This window comes from Aulonocara sp. 'chitande type north' Nkhata Bay, linkage group LG6 (assembly GCF_057382095.1).
Source record: "Aulonocara sp. 'chitande type north' Nkhata Bay isolate Kocher_YH1m ecotype deep benthic linkage group LG6, A_spYH_male_GT1.1, whole genome shotgun sequence".
Lineage (NCBI taxonomy): Eukaryota > Metazoa > Chordata > Actinopteri > Cichliformes > Cichlidae > Aulonocara > Aulonocara sp. 'chitande type north' Nkhata Bay.
Window position 1 is genome coordinate 41,527,349 of NC_141349.1, and position 16,663 is coordinate 41,544,011.

General features: G+C 41.7%; 1 protein-coding gene across 1 annotated transcript; it reads left to right on the forward strand.

Annotated features, from left to right (window-relative positions):
- Window positions 1-879: 879 nt before the first annotated feature.
- On the forward strand, window positions 880-16,591 carry LOC147328567 (tensin-4-like). The gene is made up of 12 exons (XM_086297029.1): window positions 880-939; window positions 3,129-3,380; window positions 5,568-5,904; window positions 8,005-8,402; window positions 8,729-8,860; window positions 10,727-10,819; window positions 11,303-11,380; window positions 13,164-13,226; window positions 14,915-15,086; window positions 15,194-15,262; window positions 15,374-15,403; window positions 15,782-16,591. The coding sequence occupies exons 2-12, from the start codon at window positions 3,158-3,160 to the stop codon at window positions 15,912-15,914; spliced, it is 1,728 nt and encodes a 575-aa protein (XP_086153155.1). The 5' UTR covers window positions 880-939; window positions 3,129-3,157; the 3' UTR covers window positions 15,915-16,591.
- Window positions 16,592-16,663: the final 72 nt, after the last annotated feature.

Here is a 16,663-nt window from a genome sequence, read left to right on the forward strand (position 1 = left end):
AGGTTTAAACACAGGGATATCTCAAGGTTTGTTTTAGTAAAGAAAGAATAAAAGGAACTATGATTGAGCAACATCCAAAGAACACACAAAGAACGGCTTTGTAGTGAACTGAAACTGTGTTAAAAACAATAAAACATGTCCACTCATTGTGCTTCTCTTGATATTTCATGCCCCCCTCACCACCACCACACACACACTTATTTGCCTTCAGTGAACTCTGCTCTTGTTTCTAAGGCAACTTTTCATCCAGTCAACATTTGACCTACACCCAGAGCGTCTTTGTTCAGGTTTATGAGATTAGCAAACCATTGCATTCTGTTTTCATTTACACACTAATTTTTATCTTTATCAGTGTGTACTCACAGATAAAGGGGTGTGTTTAATGCAACACACATTCTGACTGTATTCATTTAATAGTTAAAGCAGTCTTGGGTAATAGTGGAGCAATATATTATTAACTATACACCAGCTGTTATAGGGGAAGAGCAGGGCACACCTGGGACAGGTCACCAGTCTGTTGCAGGGCTACATCAAGCCCTCACATGTAAAACTTTTGAAATGTCCATAACGTCCTTTGATCTGAACAATTTGTTAAGCTCTATATTAATGCTGGCATCTCCTCACCAAGAGTAACTCTGCATTTTATTGACAAAATTACAAAATTACAAAAAAAAAAAAAAAAAAAAGACTCACTGAGTTTAATAGGGTGTCTGTTTCAAAGAAACACGAGTGAAAAAAAAAATCCATCCATAAAAATTAGTGCTGGTATGACATCATCACCTGGAGCGGCAGGGAGTCGTGATCCTTGCTGCTGATAGGCTCACTGGGAAGAGGGTTGGGATTTGATTAATAAAAGCATCCAACACTTTGAGTGCAACACACTGCAGAGTCAGACGGTAAGCAGCATCACGGCAAGGATACTGACCAGAAGATAGCAAGGTAAGAGGACTTTTTTTGTTACTTGTAACAATAAACAGGATATCATCTGCAGCAAAGGTTTGCAACTAACAGCAGCAGGTCCTCATTTTAAGTTCCTTCCTGTTAATTACGAATGCAGACTTAAGTGTTTATTATAGCGCGACATGGCAGGGACACTAAAAGTTACATGAAACCAAATAATCGCAATATTATGCTCTTATTTTCTGAGATTTAAAAAAACGTATCCAGCTGCTATATGAGCTGTAGTGTATTTCATGCACTGTTTCACAGACTAAGTTGGACCTTTGTGATGCTCAGTGTGTGTTCTTCATGAGCTGAAAATGTTGTTAATAATATGAATTTCCCTTGAAAAGAAATGGAAATTCTTTCCACAATGCACATCTCACTCCTTACAAGCTTTTCCTGTTTTAGGAAAACATTAGAGTTGCCATGGTAACAGCCACTCACCTGAGTGACTCACTGAGCACCACACCTTGTCTAAAGTTTAAAAGAGGGAGACAGATGAGCCAATCCTCCCACATATTAGTCAGTGCGCCCCCAGGGCGGATGTGGCTACAATGTAGCTTGCCATCACCAGTGTGTGAATGTGTGTGTGAATGGGTGGATGACTGGATGTGTAAAGCGCTTTGGGGTCCTTAGGGACTAATACAAATACAGGCCATTTACCATATTACGCAGCCCTGCGTGAGCAGCTATTCATGCTGATGTCAGCAGTGAAACATGGCATTTACTCAGCTCGAGTCATTATTCACCACGTGCTGTTATAATAACGATTGAGAAACATGTTGCACGGCGCGGTCTGTAAGAAGTACTGACTCATACTGGGTGCTGCACTCTAGGACGCACACTGTTTATTTTTTACAGCAACAACAACTTTTTCAGATTAGCCGTCACTGTAGTCCACGCTGATGTGGACAACCCGCCACAGCTGCCCAACAAATGTTCAGGTTTAGCTTTCTGCAGAGTTCCTGAAGCTGAAAGCAACTTAGGCTTCGAAGTCATTTTAAAGGAATTTAGGACCACAGCTGAAGATAAAGCAGTCACTCCAGGTTATTTAATTTTTCTGGTTCACTGGACCTCTAGCTCTCTGAAAGCCCAACAGTTTCTGAGCATTTTTGCCCTTATTGTAGGTTTATCCTCCTAAAGTGCTGCACCTCTATGGAAATCAAAGTGTCATTACTGGAAACACAGAGAAGTGTGGCATATAGCAGGCTCTTTATTGTTTTTTTCTTAACTTCTGCTAGGCTGGGAGGTCATTTGGCTAGACCCCAAATGACAAAACCATAAAACAAAACATCCCCAACAAACTGTACTAATGTATGCAGGCTAACTTGTTGGTTCTGGATAACATGTAGAAATTCACGAGTCCACCTTGAGTTGAATCCAGATCCAGCTTGAATTCGTGCCAAGTTTACATCACTTTCTGCACAACATGAACTATGCCTGGAACCAGTTTCAGCCATGCCTTGGTTAAATCCATGTTGCTGGTTTTGCACTTCTCCAAGTCATTCCTAGAAATCTCAAAATATGACTACTGTTGGCTCCATTTTCATTTTCCACTCGTCCAATTCGGGGTCCAAGAGTGCCCGAAGCTCATCTCAGCTGACGTGCGATCAATTATTTCTCAAAGGCTACACATAATACTTGTTTTTAGAATACTGAATTCAATACTTTAAGACTTTAGGGTCCACGAGAACCCAGGTCTTTGTTTCATAAATGCCACCGGTATCAATAGCAGGATGGAAATCGTACTCCTCCCTCTGTTCTCAAACTGAGCAGTGTCTGTTGTGTCTGTTCCCACCTATTCTGCCTTTAGCCTTCAAAAGCTTCTGAGTCTGCACCAACACTCCCTTTTCAAAGGCCTTTTCAACTCCAGATGTCCTTATACACATTCACAGGGTCCTTTTTCTCCACCGTTTCCAGTCTTTCTGTATTGCTAATGTCAGCATAGGGCAACAAGTTGCACAGCTTTTGGAACCTTCTGTTAAAAATGCAATTGCTACTTTGCTACTTTCTCCAAAAGCAACACTGAAAAACTCAGGATGGGTACCCATGTGTGGTGCACAGTATCGGGGGGGAAAAGACCTTTTGATGCGTCTGTTATACAAAAACAACAATGGCAAGGCTTTCATTTCATTCATGACAGAATAACCGATCTCTCTCCATTGTCTCTCTCTGGCCTTTGGCAGGCACGCACAGAAGACTGAGCTCCCCTAACATGATGCCTACAGTTAAAGGCTTGGCACACACGATACCCAGTCATGTTCTCAGAGTGGGCCAAACTATTTGCTTGGAACCGTCACAAGAGACTGTCACCCACCATGATGATCCTGATCTCGACATTTCTCTGGAAAATCTCAACCAGTTAATCTTGGAACTGGATCCCACATTTGAACCCATCGAATGCAGCAAAAGTCCCACATGTCTCAGCCCCCCTGCAGGTACAGTAAGACTGTAAACACTTCTCTTGCTCTACCCAATTCAACCTCACATCACTTTATTGCAGATGCATCAAACTCAAACGAGAGACAGTCAAAACTTGCTTGCTGTGTGGGAAACTGAACTTGAAAAATTGTGTGGTTAACGGGTACCATATAGCAACTTTATTGCTCTGAAATCAGTTACGTATAAAAGCCTAAAATTGCCAAGTGCAGTTTCACAGAAAATCTACATCTAATTGACCTCAAAGCCACTTCTCCGGTTTTTTCAAGCGATATAATATTCATTTTGAAACCATGCACCAGCAGAAATATAGCAGCACCCTGCGAAGGGTGGAGCTTACTGAGGTCACTAACACTAACCTGACTAGATTAAAACGCCATATTTGATTCAGGCCTTCACGATTCTGACAGTTATATATATATATATGGCAGAATATAAGGACCAGTATGCTAGGTCCTCCTTAAGTTGACAGGGAAGAGATAAAAATGGCCTGTATTTATAAAGCGCTTTACTAGTCCCTAAGGACCCCAAAGCGCTTTACATATCCAGTCATCCACCCATTCACACACACATTCACACACTGGTGATGGAGCTACATTGTAGCCACAGCCACCCTGGGGCGCACTGACAGAGGCGAGGCTGCCGGACACTGGCGCCACCGGGCCCTCTGACCACCACCAGTAGGAAACGGGTGAAGTGTCTTGCCCAAGGACACAACGACCGAGACTGTCCAAGCCGGGGCTCGAACCGGCAACCTTCCGATTACAAGGCGAACTCCCAACTCTTGAGCCACGATCGCCCCAGGGTTTAAAGAGGGTTTAAAGCTATTTCATTAGTCCAAACAGTGATAAGACAATTTCAAAGACACTTCAAACTCAGACACTTCATGCAGAGTGGTCATAAGCAAGATTAAATATTGCTTTGGTTGCATGTCTCTTAAAATCAGTTCAGCAACTTTTTCAAAGCTATTTTCTCTGCTGCTGTGGATTCAAGCGTGTAAAAACATTGCTTGTTGGTAAAGAAGTCATCAGTTTCTCATCTCTCTTAAAATTACTCCCCTTGACCCTGTTGGAACCTGGTTACAGGCAGTGTGCTGGGAAAACTTGTCATCATGTTTCACCCATTATGTTATCACACTTTCAGCAATAAACCAAAGCAACTTAATGTTGCCTACACATTTGGTACCTACATGTTAAATCTGCTTTCTGATCATTTACCTAAATATACTATTGTAGAAAAGTTAAATTTACTTACAATTTAGAGTGATATGTGGACCAGATATAACATGTACAAAGGGCCTGTTTAGCCCTTTGTTATGCTTCAGTCTAACTCTTGAAAGCTCCCAGCTTTCAGAGGTGTGACACAGAGCACAGTAAAACCATAGCCACCCTTGTAAACAAATAGTACAGATAGCCTTGGGCTCTGGAAATTTACCCACCCTTTCTGAGATAGTTTTAATATTTTTAATCATGTTGTAATTGCACCACTTTGTCTGTCCTGGGATTATTGCCCAGACTTGTACCACACCCTGCATGTGTTACAGCTACAGACTGAAAAGGCTCAGCGAGCAGTCACGCACCGGGGTGGAACAACGGTGCCTCATTCAGTCCTGCTTTCATCAGAAAGTGTGCGCAAGAGTCAAAGCATACATACATATGTGTAAAAATAAATGGGTTTCCTGTTTCTGATCTTTTCTTCAGAGAAGTTTGGTCGTGTGTTTATGAAACTGTCACGTGTTCTGAAAAGGTGAATAAGTTTAAAGGAAATCAAGCAGCAGTGTGGAGAAATATCTCCATATTCAGGCAGATTTCGCTCTTTCTGCATGAACATTAGTCATAATTATGCAACTCTGGTTGCAGAAGCCGCTCGTCTGGCATATACAGACACCACATGCTATGGCATTTTCTTAAGGGCGTAAATTGTGCCGATCACCACCTTGATCCTGACGAATCAAGAAGTGGCTGAGGCTCCTCTAGGCGATCTAATGTTCTAGCAACAGTACAAATGTGCAACTCAAAGAACACTCTGTGCAAGCAGGTACCTGCATGACAAAAATACCTGGCAACGGTGTCCTTACATACACACCAAGCCAGTTCTGCTGATATAAACCAAACCAACACTGTTTTTTCCTCACCAGAATAAACTCCCTCCCTCCCAATACTAACATCTCACCCTTCCACCCACAGATGCCTCTTGCTCAGATGAAGATTTCTCTGAAGTTGTGCTCATTCCTAGAGGCTGTTCAACCATTTCATCACCCACAGTGGTCCCCTCGGTGTCCCCGAGTATACCCATCCCCACACACAACGGCCTCAGATGCAGTCCCCAAGGGACGCTGGTTTTCTCCAGCTCCCCAACGTCCTCTCTGCCCCCGCTGCCATTTGGCAGCGCACCCAGGCGAAACCCCTCACCGAAGAATGACTTTTGCCAAGGATCACTGCGGCTGTCACACTCCAACAGAAACAGCACCGCCTCATTGCTCTCCACCTCGACCTGCTCGGACACCAGCTACATCCTTGGCAGGTAAAACTCAGTAAGACATCCCATCATGATACAAATGTCTTCCATTCTGTCCACTTCTCTGGTCTTGAAAACTGATCCACTTTAAACATGGTGAGTATTTTGAGGCGACACGAGCAGAGAAGGCCTGATCGACTTGGATGAGCAGTGCTCACATTGTGACTAAAAGCTGTTCCATTCTGTGTGTAGGCGAGGGTCACACACACACACAAACACACACACACACAGATATTATTGCTTTCCCAAGCGTCTTACTCCAAACTTTAACCATCACAGGTAAGAGCCAAACTCCAACTCCAAGTCTCAAACTTCAAGCAGGCCTGAACGAGTTTTAACACAGTTTCACAGCATTATGCTCAATCCTTTCACAAGTGTTAGGGTTCATTTCTAAACACAAAGTCGAGATTCTCCTTATTTAAAGAAAGGGAAGGGGGGGGCATGCAGAAACTAACTGTACTTCCCAGTGAAATACACTAGTTTCACATTTTTACTGAATTTACTATGAAATCAGGACAATTTATGTCCATGTACTCCAAATTTCTGACATGAAACAATTTCTGACATGCATCTCTCCCCTGATCTAAAACAGGTCTTACAACTTATTGTGACTCATCTTTATTTATTTTTGGTTATTTCTGTCTTTTGATTTCCTGTGAGAAATGATTTCAATCACCCACTTGAGTTCTTATCACGAAACCTGCAACCCGCAGTCTACATTTTGAACAAGCACAATCACATAGTCCTCAAGTTTATCCTTACCGCTGTGCGCTTTTATAATCAATGAGTGTTTAATGTGTACTTCACGAGTGTCTGTTTGTCATGTATTTATAGAGCAACTCAAAACTGTAGCTAGAAAAAAATAGGTCAGGTTGCACTAGGCCTAAAATACTGCACAACCTTATGTTCAATTTGTTCTATACCCGCAGCACCAGTTTACATCGCAACAGTCGTCTAAAGGTGCATTATAATTAGAGGTAAAGACTCCACGACAGTCTTCCATGAGGAAGAACTTAGTGACACTTTTAATAGGAAGACCTAGAAAAGACTTTTCATGGTTTTTCTTGGCTCAGTCTCCTGCTTTTATTTAGCAGGGCACTATACACAAGCACAGTCTGCATATATCTAAGGCAAAAGACATTTAACACACAATTCTTTGCTTTTATTTTAGCTTTTACCATTTGATAACCAGTTACCCACTGTAATTTCTTTTGTTCTGAAATAGTTTGAAATATTAAGAAAATAACTTAATCTATCAACAGAAAAGAAGAAAACTGACTTGCATTTCCAAAAACATGTATTGTGTTAAAGAGCTGTTGACTGCATTTGAACTAAGCGGCGCTGTACTTTGGTTTAAAACCACTTTGTGCCTTAATGTAGTGCCGTAAAACCTACTCGGATCGACTGGTTTTCCATTATAATTTAGTACCTCCAAATGCGCGTGATCTTTGTCATGCCAACGTGTCCAAGCGTCCCACAACTTAATTAATACGCAGCACGAACGCTACAACAAAGGTGGACAAGAATAAACCTGCTGCTCGGTCTGTGGATTTTTGTCAGACTTGGGGATCACTGAGTTGTTTTTTGTTGCCATTTCCCAGTTGTCGGGTTTCAAAAATGCCAGTTTTGATTTCCGTGAACAAAACACTCTCATGACTCGTAGAGTGATGCTACTGACCAGCCAATTGGTGGCATGCAGTCGATGACGTCACATTTTAGTACCTGCTCGGATTGCTTGGAACCCCGGCCAAGCAGGTACTAAAAAAGTACCTGGTAACAGGTGAAAACTGTGCCTAGTCAAGCCCAGTAGGTAATAATGGAAAAGAGGCTTAAGTGACTAGAACCTCAATTTAACCATGCTAATCATTAAGAAGACCTTTTCATTCACAAAGTAAGGTAAGCCTCTCGAAGAGGTTTGCTTCTGCACAGGATAATTACAAAAACACTTTTAAATTCAAAAAACAAAAAACATGTTTTTTATTAAAGTCTTTGTTCCTTTAATTATAGTTATCCTTCTACAGGGAATTAAAATTTTAAAAAAATGTCTCACTGCAAAAGAACCTTGTGTTTCCAACGTTATTTTTCCTCCTTTTTCTTTCCTCATAGTAACCTCTCCTTAACCGGTGAAGATGCTGATTTTCCAGAGTCCATGCTACCCGGCTCCTTTAGTGACGATTCCAGAATGAAGCCATGTAATAACAGGCAAAGCCTGGAGAAGCCCTTGATGACAAAGCGAGGACATTTACAGGAAGTGAACAGCAGAAGAGCACAGAACGGCCCAGTCTCAGGGTCACTGACCGATATTCCCGTACTGTTAGTTAACGGTGCACCTCAACAGGACCTGCACAGCCCTGAACCACAGATCGAGTTACTCCAGAGGAACCCTGTGTCAAAACCAACATATTCCAGTTCTCAAGCCCGTTTTAACGGCAGCCAGCCATCGATGAAATTTGTCATGGATACGTCAAAGTTTTGGTTCCGTCCACACATCAGCAGAGCAGAAGGTGAGACCCAAGCAAGCATCACATGAAGACCTTACAGTAAAAGCACTAAATTCACAGTGGATTTGTTTGAGGAGGTCTCAAAAGTAACAATTTCATTTCACAGTCCTGCTTAAAGTACAAAATGTTGATGCAATTCAGCATGAAAGCATTCACCACAAAGTTAAACACATTCAGTGCTTTTCCATCAATGGGAATCTTCTCGAAAGCTTTGTTCAAACTCTGAAACTGTGCCATCAAGCTAAAGTGATCCATAAGTGTTTTTCTTGAGTAATAAAACACACGTTGTTGCATTTTTCTGAGCATTTTTGATGTCTTATTTATTCTAGCTGAAGCTCTGGTAAAAGACAAGGAAGCAGGAACCTTTGTGGTGAGAGACAGCACCTCCTACAGAGGCAGTTTTGGTTTGGCCATGAAGGTAGATCAAACGCCCACCAGCTTTACTGCTGCTGCCTATCCAGGTAAGCTCACTAGTAAGAGCAGTGGCCTGACCTCAGTTTCAAAAGCAGAAATCAGTCAGATCCAGGAAACAGAAGATCTTAAAGCCACAAAAAACACAACTGCACACACAAAGCATGAATACAGTGTAGCGTATTGCTGTTGTTGTTACTCATATATAACACAGACGGTGTATAAAGATCTCTAATTTTACATAAATGCTCTGGTCTATACCAGAGCCCTGCAGCGCATGCCTTACCCAACTCTGCTGACGACATCAAGCGATCTGTGGCGTGCTAGCACGCAGTGCTGTCATTTTTTCCTACCACAGTATACCTTGTATAAACACAAGAGAAAACCAGCTGTTTACGGCACTGTAAGCAGTCGGTGAGGGGAAAAAAGGACCTCACTCACGAAACAATTTTGAGGCTTGCCTCGTTTGTAGAGTTGTACGTTTTCATCCCTTTCAGGAATGCGGGATATGTGAGCGTTGCTCAAGCTCTGAGACCACTTCACTGACAGGCTCCATCCATCGAATTAATCCCTACATCCCGGGCAATCTAGCAACATGTTTTTCCTATTTAGCATGGTTTTCTTTAGCAGAACATTATATAATAATGCCTCTTTTATTTAAACCAGCCACAAAAATGTAAGGCTATAAAATGGAACTAAAAGCACTAATTAACTCAGTGAGACCAAACAGTTTGCCTTAGCTAAGCTAAAGTTATAAATCCTTCACATACAGACATGTAAAGGCTGTCTGTTCTGCTCGCTTACAGCACCAATCTATCCTTAACTCTGGTCTCAGTGCAGTCCCTCAGTTTACCCTTTGTCATAAATGAATCATTTTAGCTCCTCTCCCTTTAAATGAACTTTCACCTGATTGGTTGCTCCGTACAAACAGAAGGTTCAAACAGCAGGTGGATGACTATCTGCTCTTAATGTGAGCTTTCCGCTCCCAGAGATTACCGAACAAAACTTCTGCTAGTTTAAGATGAGCATCCAACACTGTAATAGTATATTTGTCATTCTTTTCTGTTATAATTTCCATGCACATGACTGACAGCATCATGTGCATGCTGATAATCACCTAGCCTCCCAAAAAAGTGAGGAACAAAAGAAGAGAGTGCATGCCCTGAAACCTCGCAGCACTGCTCGTGAGAACGGCCAATAAATTAGGCTGTAAAGCTCTGCGACTCTATTTTACCGACAGACCGGCACTAGTCAGTCCTTAGGGGGAAAAACATAGGACAGGACGACAACATCAGATCGTTGATGGCCTCATTTATGTGTTTATGGTGGCCTTGTAAGTCAGAATGAATTTTAAATTAAAGTAAATTAACTCCCTGATCACAGCAAATGACAGGAGACAACTACCTGAAAAACTCTACATTTATTAAATCTAATTTATCTGGGCTGTATGGAGGCAAAACGCACTGAATGAATGGCAGCACTTTACTTATTACAGCAGCAACATAATGTTTTTTGAAAGCTTTATGTACCCTGCGTCTCTCACATTCAGAAATCACTGCCATCCAGCGCCATTAGTAACTAATGCCTCTCTTCCATCATTGTGGTCTCAGTGCTGTGCAGAGGCAGCTCTGCTTCAGCGCCTTTTAAGAACAAGCTCACATTTCGAAAGGTTTGGGAATCCTGTGCAGCAGCGCTACTGAAGCCGGGTGAAAGAATTCGTAGGTTACATTTGCCAATCGCTGATGAACATCTTGCGGTGCCCTGCCACACAGCCACTGACGTCAACACGAGCAATTATGTGGTTCTGTGTCTTCTTTTTTGAAGAAACTGGTGGGAAAGGGTTATTCCAGTGCTTCTTTATCACATTGCCTTCATATATTGTTCATTCTCTGACATTTGTCCTTTTGTCAAAACAGGGGAAAGCAGCTCTGATCTTATCAGACACTTCCTCATTGAATCATCTGCCAAAGGCGTGCGCATTAAAGGCTCTTCTCAGGAACCCTACTTTGGTGAGTCGAGTTATCAGTTTCATACCCACCGAGAATTCACTCGTCTGTTTAAAAAGCGAGTGCTGCTCTGACTCAGAGATCTCTCGCCTCCTGGGATGTGGGTGGGCATGAGTGCCATGGATCTTACCCTTGAGCATTAGTACAAAGGGTGTGTATTCTCACACCCAAAGAACCTTTCTTATCAGTAGTGTGGGTCACTGGTTTGTAATCAGACACCCATGGCCATGTACTGATATGTCTGTCGCCACAGATATGTAACGTTACAGTAACGTTGTCACTGAAATATGGAAAAACAGTCATCATAGCAGCAGAAGGATTTATACTGTAGTGAGTCTCTGTGTCATAACAAAACTCTGTAGGTTGTCTTCAGACCTGGCAAAGTGTTGAGGATAAAGTTCAAATTTTATTGTTCTTGAAATAGCCAATCAGAAAGTTGCTTATCTGTACTCAGCTGGAGCTGTGATTTGCTTTGTGTCTTTGCAGGTAGTCTCTCTGCCCTGGTGTACCAGCACACCATTTCTGCGTACGCCTTACCCTGCAGATTATGCCTCTACTGCCACGGTAACTGAGCCTTTGTTATTACTGCACACACACACCAGGAGTAGGCAACTCCAGGCCTTGAGGGCCGGTGTCCTGCAGGTTTTAGATGTATCCTTGTTCCAACACAGCTGATTCAAATGACCTCCTCAACATGTCTTGACGTTCTCCAGAGGCCTGGTAACGAACTAATCATTTGATTCAGGTGTGTTGACCCAGGGTGAGATCTAAAACCTGCAGGAGACCAGCACTTAACTTTTTTAGTGCTGAGACTTAATAAAGAATAAATAATAAAAGTAATCTTCATGTTTGAAAACTATCAGATTGCCTTAAACCTGCATCCTTTCCAAAGTTTGCAAACAATATTGGTTCATAAACATTAAAATAATGGAGTTTGACTTTTTGTTTTAAAGTGTATTTCTAAAGGGGCCTTTAACATATTTCCTTCAATATAATGAATCGACTGCAAAGGACAACTGCTGGGCCCTGAGAGTGACAGATACCTGCTGTGTGCTGCAGAAAGAGACTATGTGAGAGAGACTGAACTATCTGGAGACAAAAGCAGCTGTAGACAACCATTCATACTATATAAAGATATTTTTGAATGAAGGCTTAATTTCAGTCATATTAGCTCGAGCTGAACTTAACAGTGATCGAGTCTGAGCTTTTAGGAAAGGGTTAAAAAGAACTGCTGGGAATTAAGCTTTTTAAGCCAAGGCCTGATCGCCTCTGTGCTTTAATCTGGACCTCAGGAAAGCCAGGAGTTTGTTCTGCAGACCTCAGTGACTTTGAAGAAGTGTACTGGTTCAAAAGATCAGAAAAGGTATGAAGCCGCTAATTCCTGCAATGCCTTAAAAACAAACAATAAAATCTTAAAGACAATTCAGAAACTGACTTAGTAACTGTGCTGCAGCGTTTTAGACCAGCTGCAGTCGGGCTCAACCTGTAGTTTCAGGTAATACTGAATAAAATATTTAGTTCATTTTGTAAATCATGATCATCATCAGTCACAAAGGAGGGTTCTCCAGGATATACTTATTGGCTAATAACCTGTCAATCACAAGATGCAAGTCAATGAGTGAGCAATGTCCTCAGTCAGCTCCAAGCCACACTTCTTAAGTGGTGCTGACAACCAAAATTACCCTTTCGACCAATCAAAATGATGGACACAAACCAATGAGTGGCATCACTGAGGTCATGACCATCCCTTAGATATAGTCGATTGTGTTTTTCTGTCTGTGTCAAAGATATAACGAGGTAGGAAGGTGTCCTCACTCAGACGCTTGGCCTTTCTCACAGTAGGGCTACTTTCCAAACCAAATTCTAACAACTAAAACTATTTTGGAAAGAAGATAAAAGCCGTCAGAGACAAAAAGCAGGAACAGATCCTAACTGAGTGCGGCTCCAGCGACCACAAGCTGGCAACTGAAAAAAGGAAGAAACAGTAATGCAGGGAAACCAGGGGTGTTTCCAAGAGTCTGCTAATGTACTGGCAATGAGCAGAAAACTGAAACATGACACTAAAACAGATCTTTACTTGAACAAGTTCTATTGTGCTTTAATGCCACATTAAAAAAAAAAAAAAAAAAAAGCAGAAATATTCCCAGCAGAAGAAGAACAGGGACAACTTGCTGCTCAGTATTGACAAACACGCCCCCAACATCAGGGACAGACACCACGAACACTGGAAAAAACATTAATGTTGAATCAACTGAAAGTGTCATTTCTAAGTCATTTGGTGTTACTGTTGTGCCAGTAAAGCCCCTCAAATTCAAATAAAAAACTCAAATCTTATCTGTCTACACAGACCTGAGATCAGCAGAGGAGAGAGCAAAAGAGAGAGCACCTTCAGAGGACGACAACAAAATAGGTGAGTCCATGTAACGCCCCAACAACTCTGTTTGGGCATTTTTAGATAAGTAGTATGGCCTGTACAGGACCTGGCCTGGTCCAGTGTCCAGGATTTGGGGAAGACTTCTTTGCCTTTGCCAAAATAAAGACAAACTGGACATTTTCTGTCAGATCACAATATTAAAGGTATTAAAAAGTGGACCTTTTCTAAGCAGCAAACACTGATGATAAGTTATGATTTAAGATATGATTAAATACATAATTTTGCACCAACACTCCAAAAACTAGGACGGGCTTAATTTAAAATTAAGCTAATGGAAACACAGGTTAGTGTGACCTAATATAGCGCAGCTGCAGGTTTCCTTCTGTTCACCACAAAGCTGTACCTGTGCTTCAGCACAGCCAGGGTCAGAGTTAAACTCCAACAAATTAAACTCTAAAATAAGCAGTAACAGGAGTCTGACCAACAGAGTTATGATAGAGTTAAGAAGAGTTAAGAAACCAACAACAATTAACCCCCTTGCATTCAACCTTTTCCTGTCCTGCGGTTATAAACACTACTGTTCTGCTCTGCAGCCAAGCAGGAAATGCTGATATTACCGTGTCCCACCGACTTGTTATCTGAGGTTTGCTCACGAACATCGAAAGCCTGGTTTGAGGGTTTGCACATCGCTTTTATCTGCAGAATATAAAGTGTTGCTTTTACCTGCACCCCTGTTTTCATGTGCATTGACTTCCTGAGCAAACAGCGTGACTGACTGTCAGGCAGTTTGACTTGCCACAGCCGTGAAGCCTCTCACAGGTGGTAATAATACCTCTTCTCGGTAAAGAGCTACGGCGTTAGAGATGCTGCTGATTTCACGCCACAGCCACGTGTTGCTTCATCAGTGAGAGTTCAAAGACCGAACTTTTCTTTTAAAGTCTGAAAAACTCAGGATATTATTAAAAACACTTAGCGTCGTCCTGAAGGCTTTTCCACATTCCTCAAAGTCTCCTTTCACTAAGTGGGAGAAAAATGTTCAGGCTTTGAAACATTCCAGCTGTTTTGGCTCAAGTCCACTCAACCAGGCAGGCAGCCATCTTTGTTTCGACACAGATAAATTTTGGGACAAAGTATCCCAAAATTTTATTTACTTCGGTGAAATACTGAGAGATTTCTCAACAGAAAAATAAATAAACGAAGTGAAAATATATAATCATCCAAAGCAACAAGACAAACTTTCATTTTACAGAAACTGGATCACAAGAATATTTTTATTACTTCAAAGCAAAAAGGAAGTAGGGACTGAAACACAAAATATTTTGTAAAAGTGGTGCACAGTCCTGCAGCAGGAAGGTTCCTGGGTCAAACGTCCTGGTCAGTTTCCTTCTTTGTGGAGCTTACTCCTCTTCTGCATAAAAGTTATTTGATAAATCAAAACTTGTCATTATAGTGCAAATGAAATACAAAGAAACAAAAAACCTAAAACAACAACTGCAAAGATATCACAAAGAATCAACTAATAAAAGAAGAAGAAATAAATGATAGTACACATTGTTTTCTCGTCTCCTTTATTAACACACAAACATGGGGAGTCTGAGGACATTCCTCAGCGCTTCTTACTTTCTGACAACACTCCCTTCTGTACTTAAAGTCTCCCAGTGGCAGAATCGAAACAACCCCTCATCTCTGTGTTTAACAAGTGTGTTTGTTTGTCTTGTCAACAGCCTCCAACTTTGTCTACCTTAACGCCATCCCCACTGAGATGCTGACAGGCCCCTGTGCAGTGCAAAGGGCGGTGTCCTCAACACTCGAGAAGGCTCCGGGTTCCTTCACACCAACCATAGTCAACATGAAAGTGTCTCTGAAGGGTGTCACTCTCACAGACATCAACAGGAAGTAAGAAAACACATGAAATCAACGTGTTGCTGAGATTTTATGTGCTGCCGTGCTGTTTAGGTGTGGTCTGTGTGTGACACTGGGTCAAGACTCATCGTTTCTTGCAGGCTCTTCTTCAGGCGCCATTACCCTGCACACATGCTGAGCTACGGTGGTGAAGATCCAGACAATCGAGTGTGAGTATGCACGACATGAGCTGCGAGCGCAGACGTCAGAGATCATCTCCACTGGTGGTCATCAACGTGTTTCATTTCTAATCTGAACATTTGTCTGTCTTATACTCACAGGTGGACGAGAGGTTCAAGTTTTGGTGCAAGGTAATCTGAACTTCAAGTCTAAACAGGGGACCTGTTCTGTTCATTTACACATTTTAGCTGTATTAGTGTAGCTTTGCATCAGCAGCAGCTCAAAATAATCCTTCTTTATCTTACACTGTGTCTTGGTGCAGGAACTCAGCTCATCCTCTTTCTGAAATAAGGTGTTTCAGTCAGCTCCTCCCTTTTAAGCCAGCTTTTTTCTTATTGGCTGCCCCTCATAAATCAATTGTTTGAATAGGATGTGGGTGGGGCTTCTATGAATACTACTGAGAACAATATATTTGACAGTAAATAATGAAAAGCAGAAGAGGTCCCTTTGAAAAATATCTTCTTCTTGGGGTGCAGATTAATCTGACTCATGTTTCTTTGTGCCGACAGGTTGTTTGGCTTTGTGGCAAAGGGCATTGAAGCCGGTATGGAGAATGTTTGTCACGTATTTGCAGAATATGACACCCTGCAGCCCTGCAGCGAAGTCATCAAGGTGATTCAGGCAGCTGTATCCAAGCCATAAACATGCAAACCCAGAGACGGCGTGATACATCTTCAAGACTCCTGCTTACACTTTCTGTTTAACACTGTGCTCTTCTACAAATAACCTGTCCAGTATGGTGGTTACAGGAAGTGTCGCTACTGCTTTGGAGAAAACTGGACAAGTTTGTGTTTCTGCTGAATTGCAAGGAAAACCTGATTTAGGTTCCGGTGTTTGATCAGATAATAAAAATCATATTAAAAGATATATGAGTGATTATGGCAAAAATTAGGATATAGTGGACTGCACCTATAACATGATTGTAAATGAATGAGGCGCCATAGTTTGAATATCATCCAATCAGCTTGTAAAAGCAGTAAAACAAAGCCAACTATTTCTTTTAAGACTGCTGAGAGAACAGTTGTAGATGTGAGAAAGCGGCACGCTATGTCTTCATAAGAACAGGAGCCCTTTTCCCTGAGAGGTGAACGTGCATTATCTGATGCATTGAAATATAGTGATGTGGTAATTAAAAGTTTGAAGGTGAAAAGACTTGAAGAGAAACAAATGAACCCTGGTAGGTCAGTTCATTTCAAATTCTGCAGCTACCCCTGAATGTATTTATTACACTGCAATGCACTGTAAAAACTTTATTCTCTGTATATTCGTGGATTTTTATTTTTGTTTTTCATGATGGAAAATAAACATTTTTAACTATTCATATGTTAATAGTGTGTGTGAAAATAATAAAGAAGCTTTATTTTGGACGTGACAGAAAACACAACAGTCTG